Source organism: Orbicella faveolata, unplaced genomic scaffold, assembly GCF_042242905.1.
Source record: "Orbicella faveolata isolate gen_17 unplaced genomic scaffold, um_ofav_v1 contig_25, whole genome shotgun sequence".
In the NCBI taxonomy this organism is placed as follows: domain Eukaryota; kingdom Metazoa; phylum Cnidaria; class Anthozoa; order Scleractinia; family Merulinidae; genus Orbicella; species Orbicella faveolata.
The window spans coordinates 3,640,001-3,656,951 of NW_028301553.1; the positions used below are offsets into that span (position 1 = coordinate 3,640,001).

At 41.4% G+C, this 16,951-nt stretch overlaps 1 protein-coding gene across 3 annotated transcripts in view; it reads left to right on the forward strand.

Moving 5' to 3' along the window:
• The window catches only part of LOC110052763 (uncharacterized), a 64,666-nt gene that overhangs the window by 33,990 nt on the left and 13,725 nt on the right, over nucleotides 1–16,951 (forward strand). For all 3 annotated transcript variants that reach the window (XM_089294873.1, XM_089294872.1, XM_089294874.1), the window contains exons 17-32: nucleotides 46–150; nucleotides 673–860; nucleotides 1,364–1,519; nucleotides 2,020–4,282; nucleotides 4,637–6,148; nucleotides 7,151–7,298; nucleotides 8,032–8,165; nucleotides 8,282–8,510; nucleotides 8,955–9,345; nucleotides 10,463–10,753; nucleotides 11,865–12,661; nucleotides 13,571–13,685; nucleotides 14,227–14,333; nucleotides 14,762–14,982; nucleotides 15,170–15,364; nucleotides 16,827–16,880. In XM_089294873.1, the coding sequence (XP_089150999.1) occupies nucleotides 46–150; nucleotides 673–860; nucleotides 1,364–1,519; nucleotides 2,020–4,282; nucleotides 4,637–6,148; nucleotides 7,151–7,298; nucleotides 8,032–8,165; nucleotides 8,282–8,510; nucleotides 8,955–9,345; nucleotides 10,463–10,753; nucleotides 11,865–12,661; nucleotides 13,571–13,685; nucleotides 14,227–14,333; nucleotides 14,762–14,982; nucleotides 15,170–15,364; nucleotides 16,827–16,880 (6,906 nt within the window). The remainder of the gene's footprint in view (nucleotides 1–45; nucleotides 151–672; nucleotides 861–1,363; nucleotides 1,520–2,019; nucleotides 4,283–4,636; nucleotides 6,149–7,150; nucleotides 7,299–8,031; nucleotides 8,166–8,281; nucleotides 8,511–8,954; nucleotides 9,346–10,462; nucleotides 10,754–11,864; nucleotides 12,662–13,570; nucleotides 13,686–14,226; nucleotides 14,334–14,761; nucleotides 14,983–15,169; nucleotides 15,365–16,826; nucleotides 16,881–16,951) is intronic.

A 16,951-nucleotide genomic window follows, 5' to 3' on the forward strand; every position in this document is an offset into this window, starting at 1 on the left:
AATGGGCTCCTGTGTAAATTTATCTCGTATTTTGCTTTCCCAAAGGCAAATCGATCAACATAGCCTGGACCGTAAAGAACTATGGGATGGGTGTGACTGCGCATGGTTCGTGGTACGACAGAGTGTACCTGTCCAAGGATGACAAGCGAGGTTGGTATCTAACTGACGATATCTACATTACAAGTGAATATATGAAACATTATATATTTGAACTGCGGAGAACGATATGAAGACATGATTGACCATCCCAGTGCAATGATCAATCATGTCTTCAGATCTACATTCAAGTTAATAAAACATTTCGTATACCGTTTTTCTAAATAATCACTAAACTCGTCAACCATAAGCTGACGATCTCACCTGTTACATTTCTACACTGTCGATTGAAATAAAAACATTTCCAAATCTCGGGATTATTCACCGTTCCCAATACCACTTGATTGACAAGCGTTGGAAAGACGAAAGCGTAAGCCGGAGTTTTATTGGAAACAAACTTACTAGAGCTCTCTGTAAGACCAACAATTACAATGACTACAGATAAAACCGTTTACGAATATCGCTATTTTGTCATTTTATTGATGTCGTTGATCTGCAACTCTAGAAAAAGACCCGTTTCCAGACTTGAGATCGAAATCTAGAACAAACTAACAAATTTTGTTTTCATCTGGTTAGACTGGTCTGACTGGCGTCTCGCTACGTTTTACCATCGTGGCCTGCTGGCAGTTGGTGCAAGCTACACCCGAATGCAACCCGTCACGTTACCTAACGCAATCTTCGGTAATTTCTCCATCTTGGTAATGACAGATATTTATAATGATGTCTACGAGCATAATGACGAGGACGACAATCTCAAAGCCCAGGTAATTTGATTAACGTTTGAAGTTTTCCCCCGTCTAGCGCAGTCCGCTGTCTGTTCCTTTAAATATAAACTGAGGATGTAGTTAGTGTTAACACAAATGCTCCCTCAAAGTGAAAAACTAGCAGGAGGTCTTTTGGAGTGGAGTCGTCTTTTGGAGTGGAGTCAAGTTGTCTCGAACAGCTACGTACCGAATGTTAATCGCACTTTACATATGATAACCCAGCCTGCCTGCCTGCCTGCCTGCCTGCCTGCCTGACTGCCTGACTGTCTGGCTGCCTGGCTGCCTACTTGCTTGCTTGCTTACTTGCTTGTTTGCTTACTTGCTTGTTTGCTTGTTTACTTACTTACTTATTTACTTACTTCGCTGAACCTGACGTAAACGGCCACTTCATTAGAAAGGATTATTGTACCAACTATGTGCTGACTCACCTTTTTAAAATCAGAGCTGAACTCGAAAACGCAAGGCAAGGAATCTTCTGTTTTTCTTTTTTTTTTTGTTCACAGGAGTTGAAAATTTCGTTAAGCCCTCCCCCGGATCTTGTGGTGAGTTCAATCACAACTGGGAAGAGTTACTACACGGGAGACACAATGAAAGTTCAGTTTATTGTCTCAAACGCAGGACTCGGAGAACCGTTTCATTATTGGTGGAGAGACCGCGTGGTGAGTAAGGAATATGATGGAATCTTTGACTCGAAAAACTGGTCAAAATTACTTATAACAAAAAACCCTTCAAGTAGTATTTAACAATTAGACTTTGAGTCCGAGATTTCTATCGCGTGATAGTTGACGAGGGCTCACCCGAGTTAATTATCACGCGTAGCAAAATCTAATTGTTTTAGTATAAATCTACTAGTCGTTCAAAAATTGGTCTCAATCCTCTTCATAGACACTTCGAAAACTCAAATTAGCAAATGCCATTTTGTTAACAACCGCACACTTCTAGGCTACTCACTATCTATAACAGAATAGATAGTGAGTAGCGTGGCCAATCAGAGGACGGCGTTCGTGATAGAACGCTAGTAGATTTATACTAAAACAGAATAGATAGTGAGTAGTTTAGCCAATCAGAGGACGGCATTCGTGATAGAACACTAGTAGATTTATACTAATCAGATTTATCGACTAACGTCTCACTTTTTAAAATCTTTTTTTTTGTCCAGACCATTACTCACATTCAATCGATGAACACGGAAGTTCTCGGCAGACCCGGTTTTTCCGGATTGTTTCCTCCGTCGTCGACGTATACAAGGACCGTGTATCACGTGATACCTGCTAGCTGGCCCACTGGGCAATACAACATCACTGTTTACACAGACTATTACAACGACGTGTTTGAGTTTATCTTTAATGATAACAACGAGAAAACAGTGCAGGTAAATGTCACGCAACGGCTGCCCGATCTCACCGTGACGCATGTCAACGTTTCTACCACCGCTGACACTGTGCAGGCGTACGTTAGGGTCTCTTTTTCGGTAGAGAACGTTGGAGCAGGAGATACAATAGAAGCGCCTTGGTATGACACAGTTTATCTCTCATCGCAGGTTAATTTTATACAAAGGGATGCACTGTGGTTGGGAGATTTCCCTCACAGGGTCAACCTGGCTTCAGGGAAAGAGTATAATATGGATACTGGACCGATCAGAGTCAGCAGGGATGTGTTTGGGGAGCGGTTCGTTCACGTTATAACAAACGTGTATGGAACAGTCTCTGAGCAAAACGTAAAGAGCAACACCAGAGCTTCTGGAAATGTGACTCTCCCACTAGTTCAACCGGATTTGGTCGTGATAAACTTCACTCTGGAGTCTACAAAAGAGCCCTTGATTAGCGATTCCCAAGTGTTGTTGAACTGGACAGTTGAAAATCACGGGACAGGAAGCACTCTACTCAAATCCTGGCACGACACGGTTCATCTATCAAGTTCCCCAACTATTGAAAACAACTCGACCAAGTTGACTAAAGTTTTTTTCGATAGACAATCACTAGGTCCGGGAAGGAGGTACAACCACGTTTCACTTGTCAAGTTACCGTTAAACATTACTGGAACAAACTTCCTCGTTTTAAAAGTCAACGAAGGCGGCTCTCTGGTTGAAATGGACGCAAAGACAAACAACTTAGCATGGATGCGCGTAAAAATTCTGCCTGCACCCTTGCCAGACTTAGCTGTCGTCGATACGTCTTTTGTTTTTGAAGAAGAACGTCGTTTTCTGACAGTGTATTGGTCTGTAGCAAACACTGGCAGCTGGATGCGTAAGAGTGCCTCTTGGCTGGATAGAGTGATTATCTCGCGGTCAAGAGGCGTCATCGATGGCAAAGATGCGCGCGTTTTAGCATCTGAACGCGTGACTGCTAAATTAGATGAGCAACAAGAGTATGGACTATCCGTGGCGTTACAGATTGATAACAGCATCAGAGGAAAGTTTTACGTGCATGCGGTTACAAACGCAAATAAGAACTTGTCTGAAGTTCCAGGCGTTTTAAATAACGTCCGCGTGGCAAGGCAAATTCTTTCTGTTCCACCTCCCCTTGCGGCTAGGTTGATCTTGACTATTATTTCAAGTTTTCCGTCTCAGATCACTTCAGGAACTCCTTTCCCTATCGCGTTTCGTGTGCAGAACGTGGGGTTTGTAACAACGAAGAAAACCTCGTGGACTGATGCGCTTTATGTTTATAGAAGGAAGGGCGCAAACAGAACAGAGGTCATGGAGCAAGGGACAAAGTTAAAAGAGTTTCCTCACATTGGCACATTAGGAGCTCAATCGTTTTACGAAGTAAGATCAAATGTCTCCATTCCACGTTGGTTTGATTATTCAGCTTTCATCTACGGCTTTGCAGATATCCACAGTCCCTATACACCACCAGACATAGATGAGGGTAACAATGTCACACAGCCTAATGTCACACAACCGAATGTCACGCAACCTAATGTCACACAACCCAACGTCACACAACCCACAGTGACGCCGACAGCACCAACCGGCATTATTATTACCGAAGGTCTCTTACCAGATCTGCAAGGATCGCTGGGAAGCACAAAGGTGGAAACCCGTGGTGGCCAGCCATTAAATGTGACTTTCAACGTAACAAACGCAGGAGAATTCTCTGCACAGGGCGCGTGGTACAATGTCTTGTACCTCAGTCAAGACCTGCTGATTGATCCATTTGACCTGCGACTTGCCACTGTTAGAGCAACTTATCTTTCCGTCAACAAAACGTTGTCGTTGAGCGCCGAGGTTTTCATTCCGTTTGACACTCTTGATTCGGAGTATTACCTGCTATTGTTGGTGGACAGTAAAAATACTATCTGGGAAAGTGACGAACAGAACAACGAGGCTTCCCTGCTAATAAAAATCAACAAGACATTCAGTAGCGACTTAGCTGTTTTATCTGTTTCCTCGTCCAGTGGTCAGTTCTATTATGGTGAAGGTAAGCTTTTGAGTAATTTAAGGCTAACAATGTCCCGGGAGAGACTCCTATGTGAAAAGGTCGGCGATGCTCCTCGTCTCGCTTAGGAGTGTCAATCAAGGATTTTGATCTCACATAGAGTGTTCAGTTCGAAAGCCACTATTTGTAGCCGTCAAAGTATCTTTTAGAGTGAACTCGAAGAAACAACAATAATAAAAAACACTGTCGTGTCGGTATATTCCTCGTTATAGTCTTCCACGCAGATGCTCTTTGGGCCGGCTCGTCACGCAATCTTTCCCGAGTGCGTGACGAGCCACCTGAAACGTCTTACGTGCGAGGCTAACCTCGACATTACCTTACACAGTTTTTTTTCAGATGTCACCGTGAGCTGGAAGATCAGAAACAATGGAAGCCAACCGGCCGAGGGTTATAAATGCGATACCGTTTACTTGTCACAAGACGAGTTATGGCAGATAGAAGACGTGAGAATTGGGAAACCGATGTGTTCTTACGTCATCCTGAATCCTTACAACGGAGGCGCTAACAAAGACACTGCTTACTCTATAACAAGCGAACTACCGCTGACAAGCTTAGGAGAGTATCGCAGTCTTGTGAAAACCCGAAGCAACATTCTAGACCAAAATCACCAAAACAACATTGCTGTCGGACCGAAAAACTTAAACGTTTCATTTCCAAGACTTCCGTTAGATGGCTGTACGAACGTTACCTTAAAGCCGGGCGAAGACTCGTCATACATTGTTGACAACGTCCCGGATGAAAAGACGCTCATTGTTACCATAAATAGCAACATTACTGATGCATTCCATGAATTGTTCGTGAGGCACTCCAAACCGGCAACCGCTTACCAATATGACGGCGGATCAAAGTTTGCTTTTACAGCTGACCAAGAGGTAGTAATACCTGAAACGATTGCAGGGGAATACTATGTTCTGATGAGAAAATACGATACTCCTTCGTCCGCCCAGACTAACAAAGCGTCTCAGCTGTGTGTGCGCATTGCAAAGTTTGAAATCAGTCGTGTGTTTCCTAGTCAAGTAGCTCCACTGGGAAACGCCACCCTGCGCTTTGAAGGAACTTTGTTTGGGCAAAAGCTAGAAGCTTTTCTTGTGAACGCTTCCGCTGAAGAAGATTTCATCAGAGCAGAACAAGTCTATCGACTGAGTTCTACTGAAGTGTACGCTACTTTCGCTACGACAAATCTGACCATTGGTGCAACTTTCCACGTGAAACTTGTCAACGCAGAATCAAAAGAAGAGGCGTTATTGGAACGTTCTTTGGTGGTAACGCGCGGTGAACGTGGACGGTTAGAAACGCACGTTGACTTTCCAGAAGTGTTGCTAGTGGATTCGCCCGGGGTGATAACATTGTCGTATGAAAATGTCGGCGACACTGATATTTTATGTCCCTTGTTATCACTTAGGGTCAGTGGAGGACAGACAAAGTTCCGCCCTGTTCAAAAGGATAGACAAGCGGCTCAATTGTCTTCCGCTGTTATGTTTTTAGCTCAACCGCTTCAAGGCCCAGGTGGTATTTTACCTCCAAAGGCTTACGGGGAAATAGTATTTGATACCGAGTCAGGTGGAAGCGAAGAAGCGCAAGCGACATACAGAGTTCAGATGTTGTTTGGAGGCGATGAACCGCACGCTTATATAGACAGCAGCAAAGACTTGAAGCCGGAGTTTCTGAGCGATGAGCTGTGGTCTCCAATATGGAACAACTTCCTGGTGTCTGTTGGTAAGTCGGCGTCATCGTTCCAGCGCAGGATGTCAGCGGTCAGCACCTTGCTGAGCATGTCAGGAAGAAGAGTCAACTTGCTGACCGATCTTGTTCAGTTCCAGCTTGATATGGCCAATGGCAAGCTGAGCGGTAGGTTTCCCGTTATTTTATATGCTTCAAAGGAAACGAGTTTTCAAAAGCGATAGTATTTGAAATGAAACAAAATAACCTTTTCAAACTAACTGTAAGTTTGTGAAGTTTTCTTAATTTATTTTTCAGGGAGATGAATTGCACGACCCGTCTATCCCAGTCGAATTGGAATTTGGAGTGCTGGTTTTTGTGTAGGGAGGAAAACCGTAGAACCCGGGGAAAACCCAGGGAGCAAGGCGATAACCAACAACAAACTCAACCCACATGTGGCACCGGGCCGGAATCAAACCCGGGCCACATTGGTGGAAGGCGAGCGCTCTCACCACTACGCCATTCCTGCTCCCCAAAGCAGCACTTTCGCTCATTAACGTCAAGTTTACGTTCAGAACCACTCATGTATTTTATATTCCATTTTTGCACGCTTAACGCTTTTAACGAGGGGACGCTATATCAAAACATTTTAGTATAGTACCAGTGAAATGTAAGTTGACAGTTACTCGGAACTAGACCGACTCGACACGATCCTAGATTCTCGTAACTCGAAAACTTCGAGTGTCGAGCTTCGACTGAGTGGAGTCGTTCGAGTCGCGAATCAAGAAGACAAAGAAACAAAGAACTTATCTACTTATTTATTGTTCGTTGCTATTGTTCTGTATGCGAGAAACTAACCGTTTCCTCGAAAAAAAAATTGCTCGAATGTCTCGAAACTCGAAACTCAAAACGCGAAACGCGCAGCTCGAAACAGTCGAAACTAGAGCCTAGATTCTTGAAAGCATCGAGGATCGAGAAGCGACGGAGGATCGCGCATTGAGGATCGAGGATCGAGGATCGAGGATCGTGGATCGTGTATCGAGGATCGAGGATCGTGGATCGAGGATCGAGTCCAGACTGTCAGTTTGCATTTGGCCGGTACTGTATATTTGGCTTCTCTTTTGAGGTGCTTGCCCTGTTATTTGCAATGGATGTATGTATTTTACTCTAAACTGATGTTTTACGTTTAAGGTGACCCACTATTAGCGCAAGATGACTTAAACGACCAATCCACATTAGATGGTACATTGCCTTTGGTCTTACAAAGAACGTACAGCGCTCTTCTTTCCAAACGAAGGGACAAGGGCGTTTTTGGAATTGGCTGGATGGCATCATGGTGGTAAGAAAACTGCAAAATAACTTTAAGTCATCGAAACAAATCGAATCAATCAACACCGATTTTCTTTTTTAAAGAACAGTCAGTTTTGACAAAGCTTACTGAAAGGAAGTCAACAAAACTTACACTGATGTAAAAATTACTTCGCCCCAAGGGCAGCAATTCACCTATCTTGTATAGGAGTAAATTTAACCCTAATAAATTTAAACGTTTAATCAATTTAACGTTTTTTACACGCCCATTTCACAATCTGTGTTTTCTAATTTTCACATCAATATATTGTGAAATTACTATTCAACTCGAAATAAGCGCATGCGTGGTGAAAAGGCTGCAACAATTTGCCGCCGGCTGTTAGAGTATCTCAGAAAACTGACGAAGGAAATCTACTCACGAGTTGCTCTACAGGAGGCTTTTGATTATATTTCCAAAGGTGATTTCGCAATGAAGTCTTAAGCTCCAGCAGCTCAACTTATCTCTTGAAACATAAGACTTCGGTTTCAGAATCTATAAAGATGTGGAATACATATTCCAACATGGTACTGAGCGAATTTGAGAAGGTAGATTCATGCTCAATACATAATATATAATACCAAGAACCAACTTGGAGATTTAAATGTTATTTTATTTTATTTTTTCACGACGAATAACAATAATCAGGAGCATATTCGTTTCTTAATACTGTTCATGGTCATCTTTATCCTGATTGTGATTTCTTTTATCCACTCACTAAAACCAGGGAAGCTAAAGTAACGCTGATTACACCAGAAAGAATTAAAATTGTTCGTTTACGCGAGGAGCTAGTATTTGAGGCTGGTGCAACTGGGCTGTATATGTCACTGGATGGAAAGAAAGTCACTGTTAATGACACAGGTGCGACACGCTTGTTCATTGACTGTTGTTCGTTTTTAAAACTCAAATTATGACAAAAGGCTCTTTGAATTCACAAATGTCACACTAAAATGCCGTTCCTTCCAATTGGTTTCCAGAACTCCATTTCGCCGACTCTAGCGTCTCTACTGTGTTTATATTTGATTCCGTCATGAAACATCTAAAAAAGATCCAAAGAGGTAACGAGACGATCACCATTGCGTATGTGCAGAACAGATCTTCGACTTTCAAGCATTCGTCAGGAGGAAAAATAACTGTGAAATACAACGACAAAGGACTCCTTCGCGAGGCTCGATTAGATGATGGATCCGGTAACGAACAAAGATGGTGAGTTTGTTTTTTTCCTCGCTTGAAATGTTCTTGTAATTGTTCTTATTCTAATATTTCCAAAGTCACTTTCTACAGTCATGTCTTTTTTAGGTTTCGGGTCTGTAGAGACAGTATCCTCCTATCTTACGAGGTCCTCATACCGTACAAAATTCCGGGAAATTGGACATCAGTTTGCATAGCTTGTGAACAGGTTTTCTAGGAGAGGATGGGGCGAAGAGAAAGCCGGAAGAAATAAGACAGATAGGAGAGGAGAGAGAGGACGAGAGGGCGCCCTTACCCTCACCCCATTTTCCCTTGGCCACTTCACTCTCAGCCAGTCCCTTTCGGCCCTTCCAGCCGGGGCCTGTTGACAGGCTACTGTCTGCACAAAGCCTGTTTCTTAACAATTCTCTTCCTGGGGGGAGAATTAACGGTTTTATTGATCTCTGTTCTATTCTGCAGTTTCTACACTTATGATTGGAACACAGCAGCATTGCTGTCCGTGACCTTAGGCAAACAAACTACACGGTATACCTACAACTTTAACGGTGACCTGACAAGTATTACTTACCCTACTTCGACTACCGTCAAGTATTCCTGGAACCAGTATGGACTCCTGAGTAATATAACAGGTTATAACCGGGAAAACAAGTTTGTTCAAGGAATGTATTTCTCTTACGACTGGAATGGTAAGGTTACTATGTCCAGACTCCCACAAGGCGACTCGGCCGTGCTGGTGTTTAATGAAGACGCCAGAATGATGGACATAGCAGGCGGAGGTTTTAGCGGTGTACTATTTGACAGTGTTAAAAATGATGACCAGGTTGTGCGAATCACAAAGCAAGGAGAACAGGTATTGAGATTTCAGATTGACTGTGATTTTATTACATAATGTTAGACAAGCTTATTTCACGCCTTCTCAAGCCTGTTAAGGCTAATTTGTATAAGATCTGAAAACAGCCGTAACTATTGAGCGATTTACCAAAACACCTTCAAACTTGACAGCAATATAAAAGCTAACCACCTAAACTCAATTCTGGTTTTAAGTATTGATTAGTTAGGTCACGTGACCCGTTATCGATGCTTGATTGAATTAAAAGAAAATTGAAAATGGGGTGGCGAGATGTCGTATAACAGAGTATAAATTGTAATCATTATGGTAATTTTCTTGTTGTCCCTTGCATGGTTCTGGCAGGAAGGGTCGACAGTGATGTATCGTTTAAGAGATAAATAGTAAAACAAGTCACGTGACTTATTTTGTCCCTTAAAATCTTGTCAAGTAAATAACAAATTTGACCACGGATAGTTTTCTTGAAAAAAGGCAAAGAATAACTGATATATTATATTTCCCTTTAGTTATTCATTCTCACCCAATTTGAGGTTTTATTATTGTCAAGATTATGACGTCATTAGACACGAGACCACCAAAAAATGATTTCAAGCAATTTAAGGATGCTAAATTCCCTTTGATATGTACTTTTGGTCTTCCTGGGGAAAAAAATAACGTTTTTTCTATAGGAAAATGGTTTAAACTTCGTTGGGGGACCAAGGAGCAAGCCATGCCTTAAGATGCTTGAGTTAGGGTTAATTTGTCAATTTTACACTCCTAAGAAGTTTGTACATACACGTTATTTGATACCGCTGGTTAAAACTTAAGGTATCTGGAATAGCTGATGTGGACCTGCTATTACCAAAACAAAACAATAAATATATACAGACTTACAATTATAACATAAGTTAGATAAAAAGAATTACAGGAATTCCATGGATAAAGCGGTGATGAAAATTAAGTTTAAAATTAAGAAAAAAAAACGAAGAAACGAAATTTTGATCATACAATTCAGTAATATATAAATGCTATTTGTGCATGTTCCTTTCATAAAAGAAACTTTCTGTACTACTATTTTGTTGCTATAGACGTTCTCAGAGCCCTTTTGTCAAGCTGTTATTTGTCATATTCAACTTTTCAGGTTGTAATGAAAAGACTGTTCAATGAAAAGACGAATACCATGTCTGTGGTGGACGCAAACGATCATAAAACAGATTTCCTACTACGGGAGAATTTTGACATTCTAAACACCACCGATCCTGATGGCCTTGTTTATCAGAACATTTACGATGACAAAGACAAAATGGTCAAGTTCAAATACCCTGATGGCGAGGCCGAACTCACTGATTATGATGGCTTCGGCAGGCTGGTAAAGTTTACTGGTAGAGCTGGCAAGGAAGTCAAGTTCGAGTATGATGAAAAAGACAGGATTGTAAGTTTGCGTTATGGTTATTAGTAAGAGAGATCTTATTAACCCCCTTCCCCCGGTTACTCCCTTATATGGGCTATGTAGGTATGTGCAGCCCCAAAGGGTATGATTTTATAGCCGTTTTGGTCATAAATAGGGTATCGAATTTGGCCATTTTAGTCATAAATAGGGTGTCAAATTTCTGATCAGGTCATAAATAGGGTAGGAAAAATCACAGATTTTTGTCATAATTGGGGTAAGGATTTCAGGAAGCGGACCTCACACACCCACCCGATTTTTCTGGTAGAAGCCCCCGGGATTAAACCCAACCTGAAAATAACAGTTTTACAAGAAAGAAATCACAAAAGAGGTAGCAATAAACGAGCTTAAGGGACCAAAGGAAAGTAAAGACTGATCAATTGTGGAAGTCGGTTAGTCAGTCCTTATTACTTTTTCTCGGGGAACAATTAACAAGAAATTTTGGCTTCGTAGGCGACGGTGTGTGCATTTGGGTAGCAGTGTACACATTTATCAGGAAAAGTTTGTTGTTTTTAAGTATTGTTAGTGGAAGATGGACAGATGGGATTACTGTATTATCGCTGAGAGCTGTCAAATTATCTTTTAGGATGCACTCCGCCAGCAGGCAGTGCCTGCGGTTTTGTATTATGTGTATGCGCGCGCACCTATCTGCTTCGTGTTTTGTTATCGGCGGCCATCTTGTCGTTCGGTAGTATTAAAGCCCTTGAAGTCCACTTCGTTGTGCCGTTCTCTTGCTTTTTAACACTGGCGCTCGAAGAAATAAAAACAAAAGAACGGTCCTATTTCTGTTTTTAGGGTTTATTTATGCCTCTCTCTTGAGTCTGGTCTGCTAGCGCAGGCTCCTTTCCTGAACAGCGACTGGTAATCAAGCCTATTCCATTGTAGGTGGTATTTTTTAGGGGTCAAATAAAGCTTAAGCCACACCCAGTTTGGTCTCTGTTAGGAGTTTAATTCAAATTTTCCCTCGAGTATCCCCAGCCTTTTCCTATGGCAGTCTCCCCCCGGGCACTAGACATAAATTATACTCACTTATGCTTCGCTCATGATAAGCACTTCTTCGTACTGATGATAAACTTATCTTCATGCTGTTTCCTAGGTCAAAAAGGATGTCGATGGTCTTGGCTCTTCGTATTTCCTTCGTGATGACAACGGAAACATCATTCAAGCGACAAACGAAATCGGAGCAATAAACATTGTTTTCGACAGAGAAAAAAGACCTTCTGCTGTCACTTATCCAAATGGTCAGCGGCTCACTTACAAATTCAATGATTTCCAACGTCGTGTGGCTCTGAATGTCGCCGGGTTGAGCTTGGTATACACATATGACCGGTTTTACCGGTTATCGGAAGTCGTGCGATTACACCCCAGCGGTAGAGTTGATGTCCTATTGAAGTTAGAGTACAACTCACGGGGAATGTTATCTAAACGGGTCCTTGGGAATGGAGCATATTCTGAGTACGTTTTAGATCGAACTAATTTCAAACTGTCGCGAATGGTAAATTATTTTCCAAATGGAAGCATTTCTTCCTATTTTGAATACAACTATGATAGAAAAGGACGTATCATTCAATTAAATACGACCTCAGGGAGCTGGTATTATAAGTATGATGCTGCTTCGCAGCTCATAGGATCGACAGATCCGCAGGGAAAGATTGTTCGTTACACTTACGACAAGAGAAAAAACAGATTATTCGTATCACAAGAGCCTGGCAACAAGACCTTGTACGCTACAAACGAAGTTAACCAGTACAGCTCGGCAGGAAATTATGATATCAAATATGACATGAATGGCAATATGGAAGAGAAGACGAACAGGGAAGTACGGAACGATAGCGTCAAATTCAAGTTTAGTGCCGAGGATTTCTTGCTGCAGGCTGAAACTCCGAACAAAAGGTAAAAAACAAAACTGTCTTGACGAGACGCAATGGTTGAATCAATCCGTGTTACATTTGATTAATCCCTTTATGTTGGAGATGTTCTTGCTTTTTTATTTGTTTTTGAGAGACATACCAGTTGGTGAAGATCTGGCGGTATGCAAAAGACATCAAAGTAAATATTTCCTTCACTGAACATCCGTAGAGAAGGAATTACAGTATTTGATATATGAAGCTCTTGCTGCCAATTTTTTGGCTAGTAACCTAATGTAGACTTTATATCACCCATTTTTACTTGTTTTCACTTGCTAAGAAGTAGAGCAATTTTCACTTGAGTGTTGAAAAGTAATTGGTTTTGCATTACTACGCTACATGATTGCCCCAAAATCTCGCACCACTATTTCATCCAATCAGAGTTAAAACCAAAACCAATCGTGATTCGCTCGCACGCGTTTTCCCGCGCTCCGCGTCAATTACATGTATTTACTTCGAGTATTGATTGATTCATTGGATTATCTGTGTCCTTTGTGATTAGCTAGAGTGATTACTTAGTTTGGTTTTACGACACTCAACTGAAAACCGCTCTATCATAGAAAGACACGTTAACCTAATGGTTATTTCGTCGAAAGGTCTGGGTTCGACCCTGGGCGGAGTTGGGAAGTCACTTCACTCTCACAGTGCCTCTCTCTACCCAGAAATATATATTGGCACTGCGTGACAAAATGCTTAGGCAGGGCGTTACCAACGATGAAAAGCACCCCATTCAGGTGGCCGAAGTAGCAATACTAAAATTTCCACAACGTGCTGTGAGGTATATGAACACGTGTAGCACACGATATATAGTTTGTATAGTACACGAGATAGTTACGAACTAAGCGCCTTGATAAATTTATACTACCTGGCAATAAAATGGGATTTTCTCTTACAGATGTAACTTTGTTTACGATGGTTTGGGAAACTTGTACAAGAAGACATGCGGTCAGTCAGAAGTCCAGTACATCATCGATCCATTTGGGAATCCAGGAGCTGATGTTGTTGGTCAGGTAAAACATTTTCAGTGGTTCACTGTTAAACATGACAACAAAATAACCTCACGTGATAAAAAATGACTTAAACCACTCGGATCTCAGCGACAAAGGGGCATGTTAGCACAAAGGGGCATGTCGTTGCGACTTGTAGCAAGGACAAAATCGTGCACTCTTCACACACGAGGGGACATGTTGCAGCAGCACCTAGCGTTGTGCTAGTTGAAGATTAGTATACACGTGGACCTGTCGCCACAATGTGTCTCTGTTGCATTCTAGGTAGTCTTGTGTGAACAGTACATAATTTTGTCCTTACTACCTGTCCCTTAGTGTGAACAGACCTTTAGTGTTTGATTTTGAGTGTTTGTTCTGAGAATTCGGCTCTTGTTCAATTCAGTCAGTATTTGTTCCTCCGATGTAAGTAGGCTTAACTATCATATTGTACTGTAAGTATTGGGCTGAAATATTACCATTTTTCTCTTTTTATTTTGTTTAGTTTTTTCCTATGTATATTGTGTTTGAAAATTAATTAACAAAAAAAAAAATTTTCCTCCGGTAGATCTCTGGTGGAAATGTAACATACTTTGTCCACTGTGAAGAACTTGGTTTAGTTGCGTTGGTTGACAGGAATGGAAATTTGTTTTATTACGAGTTTGACGGTCTGGGGTAAGTTAAATATAGCTGACTCGTACGACTTAGTGATAAATATCTCTTCTACAAGGCTTAAAGAGTATGTTCCGACTAATATATTCTGTTTCAACACTGAGGCATGGCTAGGAACTTGCTATAGACTTGCTCTAGCGGGCGGTTTTGTGCAGGCCCGCAAATGATCTGTCTTAATCAGTCCTGACCAACCGAGTCCCCTGCCTGAACTTCTGCTTTCTGTCTCTTTGATATTTTTTTTCCAACATTTTTTTCCATCATATTTAGGTTTCGTGTAATCTCCAAAAAATTACATATAACGCAGTGACATTTGAATTGATGTTAACAGTTTAATGTTCGTTTGTCATTTTGAAAGAAGGTTCAAATATTAATAGCAAATGACCACGTCAAATATCCAGTTTTTTAACCTATGGTTTTTCTCTCCCGGCCAGATCTGTCGTAGGAGTACTGGGTCCCAGTGGTGATCGTGTCAATCGCTACAGTTATGATCCCTTTGGCAGAATGCTGGAATTTGACGAAGCGTTGCCACAGGATTTCACGTTTATTGGTCAATGGGGAGTGACTGCAGACCGTGAACTGAGGGATATTTACTGGATGAGATCCAGACACTATGATGCACAGCTTGGAAGATTTCTTAGCTTTGACCCTCTCGGTAAAAGCGCGTTCAAAAAGTATTATAAGCCCTCTGATTTTCAAAACAATGCTTAAATTCAGTTTTTTTACGTTCAGTGAACAGTCATGTAACGACGATTTTCAATACTGATAGAAAACAGAAAAAAGAAAACAGCGGCCTTGCTTATGACATGACAGTCATTACTCATTTTCCTCTTTGTTGTCAGGCTTTTCAGGGAAAAGCATCAATCTTTACTCATACGCAGCCAACAATCCCGTGATGCTCGAGGACCCCCGAGGGCGTTGTGTTTCCTTTGTTAACGTTGCTGGGGGTCCTCTGGGAGCTGTCCTTGGCGCAGGCACCAATGTCGCCGCTTACATCGCAAGTCAGAGAATAGCTAATCAAAAAATTACCTTTGGAGGTATGTAAGTTAAACATATAATCCATAAATTCTTCACTCTTCTTTCATCTGTGTAGTAGGGTGCTTATAAATAATTTTTTGGTCTGTGTTTTAATAAGGAAAAAAAAAGATAGTTAACATTACACTATTGAAATGAAATAATAATAAAAAAAGAAAAGCTGTGTAGGTTTTGAAAAAAGCAACTGTTAACAATGGGGAAAAAGAGTTTATTTTTCCCAACAAGCAGCATAGGAAACGTCTGGAGCCCAGCAAAGAGAAAGACGTTTCTCGTGACCACCGCATTTTTGTTGTCCAGTGTTTGCCTGTGGTTGGTGGTTAAAAGTGTAATCCTGGGCCCTGGCCATTCAACCTCTACCAGGAGAGGATGAAGGCTAAAATAGTTCATCTAAGGTAATCCCTTAAGTTATTTTTAAATCACTCTTGACTTCAGACATCTCAGGAGGGTCCAGAAATAGCCAATCTTGTGATGCGAATTTTATTCATCTGGACAAACCAAGTGGCTTTGGATACATTTTCATCCTTTACGAAAATATCTATACAACGCGCATAGTGAAATAATCCGTAGAAAGACTAGATACTATACCTAAAAATAGCTTGGGAGGGATTCCGTTGAGAATAAGGTTAATAAAGGGGAATAACTCTCACCCTTTATCCTCTCTTACCCCTACACATGACATGAAACTCAGAATTATCTGCGGGTTGTCGGCTGCATATCAAGCATTTTCAGATGAGCTATGGTAAGTATTACAACGTGAAACCGTCGAGCCTCAATACTCGAGTCGAAACCATACAAGCCTGATACACCGCCGACGAGGAATTTGCGGCGCTCGCATTTGGCCATAAATCCGGCCGCATCAGTTCAATGACTTGATCAGTCTCGCAGTAAATCAGGACAGTAGACAAGGTTTCTGCTTAGCTTGTGGAAAATTAGGGTAGGGTTAACGTGTTAATGGCAATCTGCACCAACGAAGACGGTTAGTTACCCTTTTTACGCCGCTGGAAAAGAGTTTATGCGAAAACAAGACGAATATAAATTCAGTGAAGTTGAAACATTATGTGGTCACGAAAATGGGTTCAAAAAAATGTTCTGAAAAAGGAAATTTCCTGCAATATCCTTATTTCTGTCAAACAGACTGACCTCGACCTGAAGATATTCCACACGAGTGTAGTTCGTTTAGTTCTGAAATTTTATTTGGTGTATTGTGATTGGTTGGAAATATCCGATGTCACCGAAAAGTATTATTAAATTTTCACCGGCAACAGTTTTCAGTGCTGTAGTTTTCGACGGCTTGAAACAACAGGCGGAAAACATGTCACAGGTTTTGACTTTAGAAGAGATAAATGTATTGAAAGTCGAAGCTCTCTTTTTTCCTCATGTCGACTGCATTAAACGAACAACTGTACGAAGGTCTGCACGTTAATTTTAGCAAAACAAAACTGTTGTATTGTTTACTTTCTGCAGGACTTATATCAAGTGCAGTAACAGGTGCTGTCTCGGGATTTTTCAAATCTGCTAGTAAGTATCAGGGAGCTTTCAGCTTTATTAGTAGTCACGAGGACTTCATAACTCAGTATTCAATCGCAGAT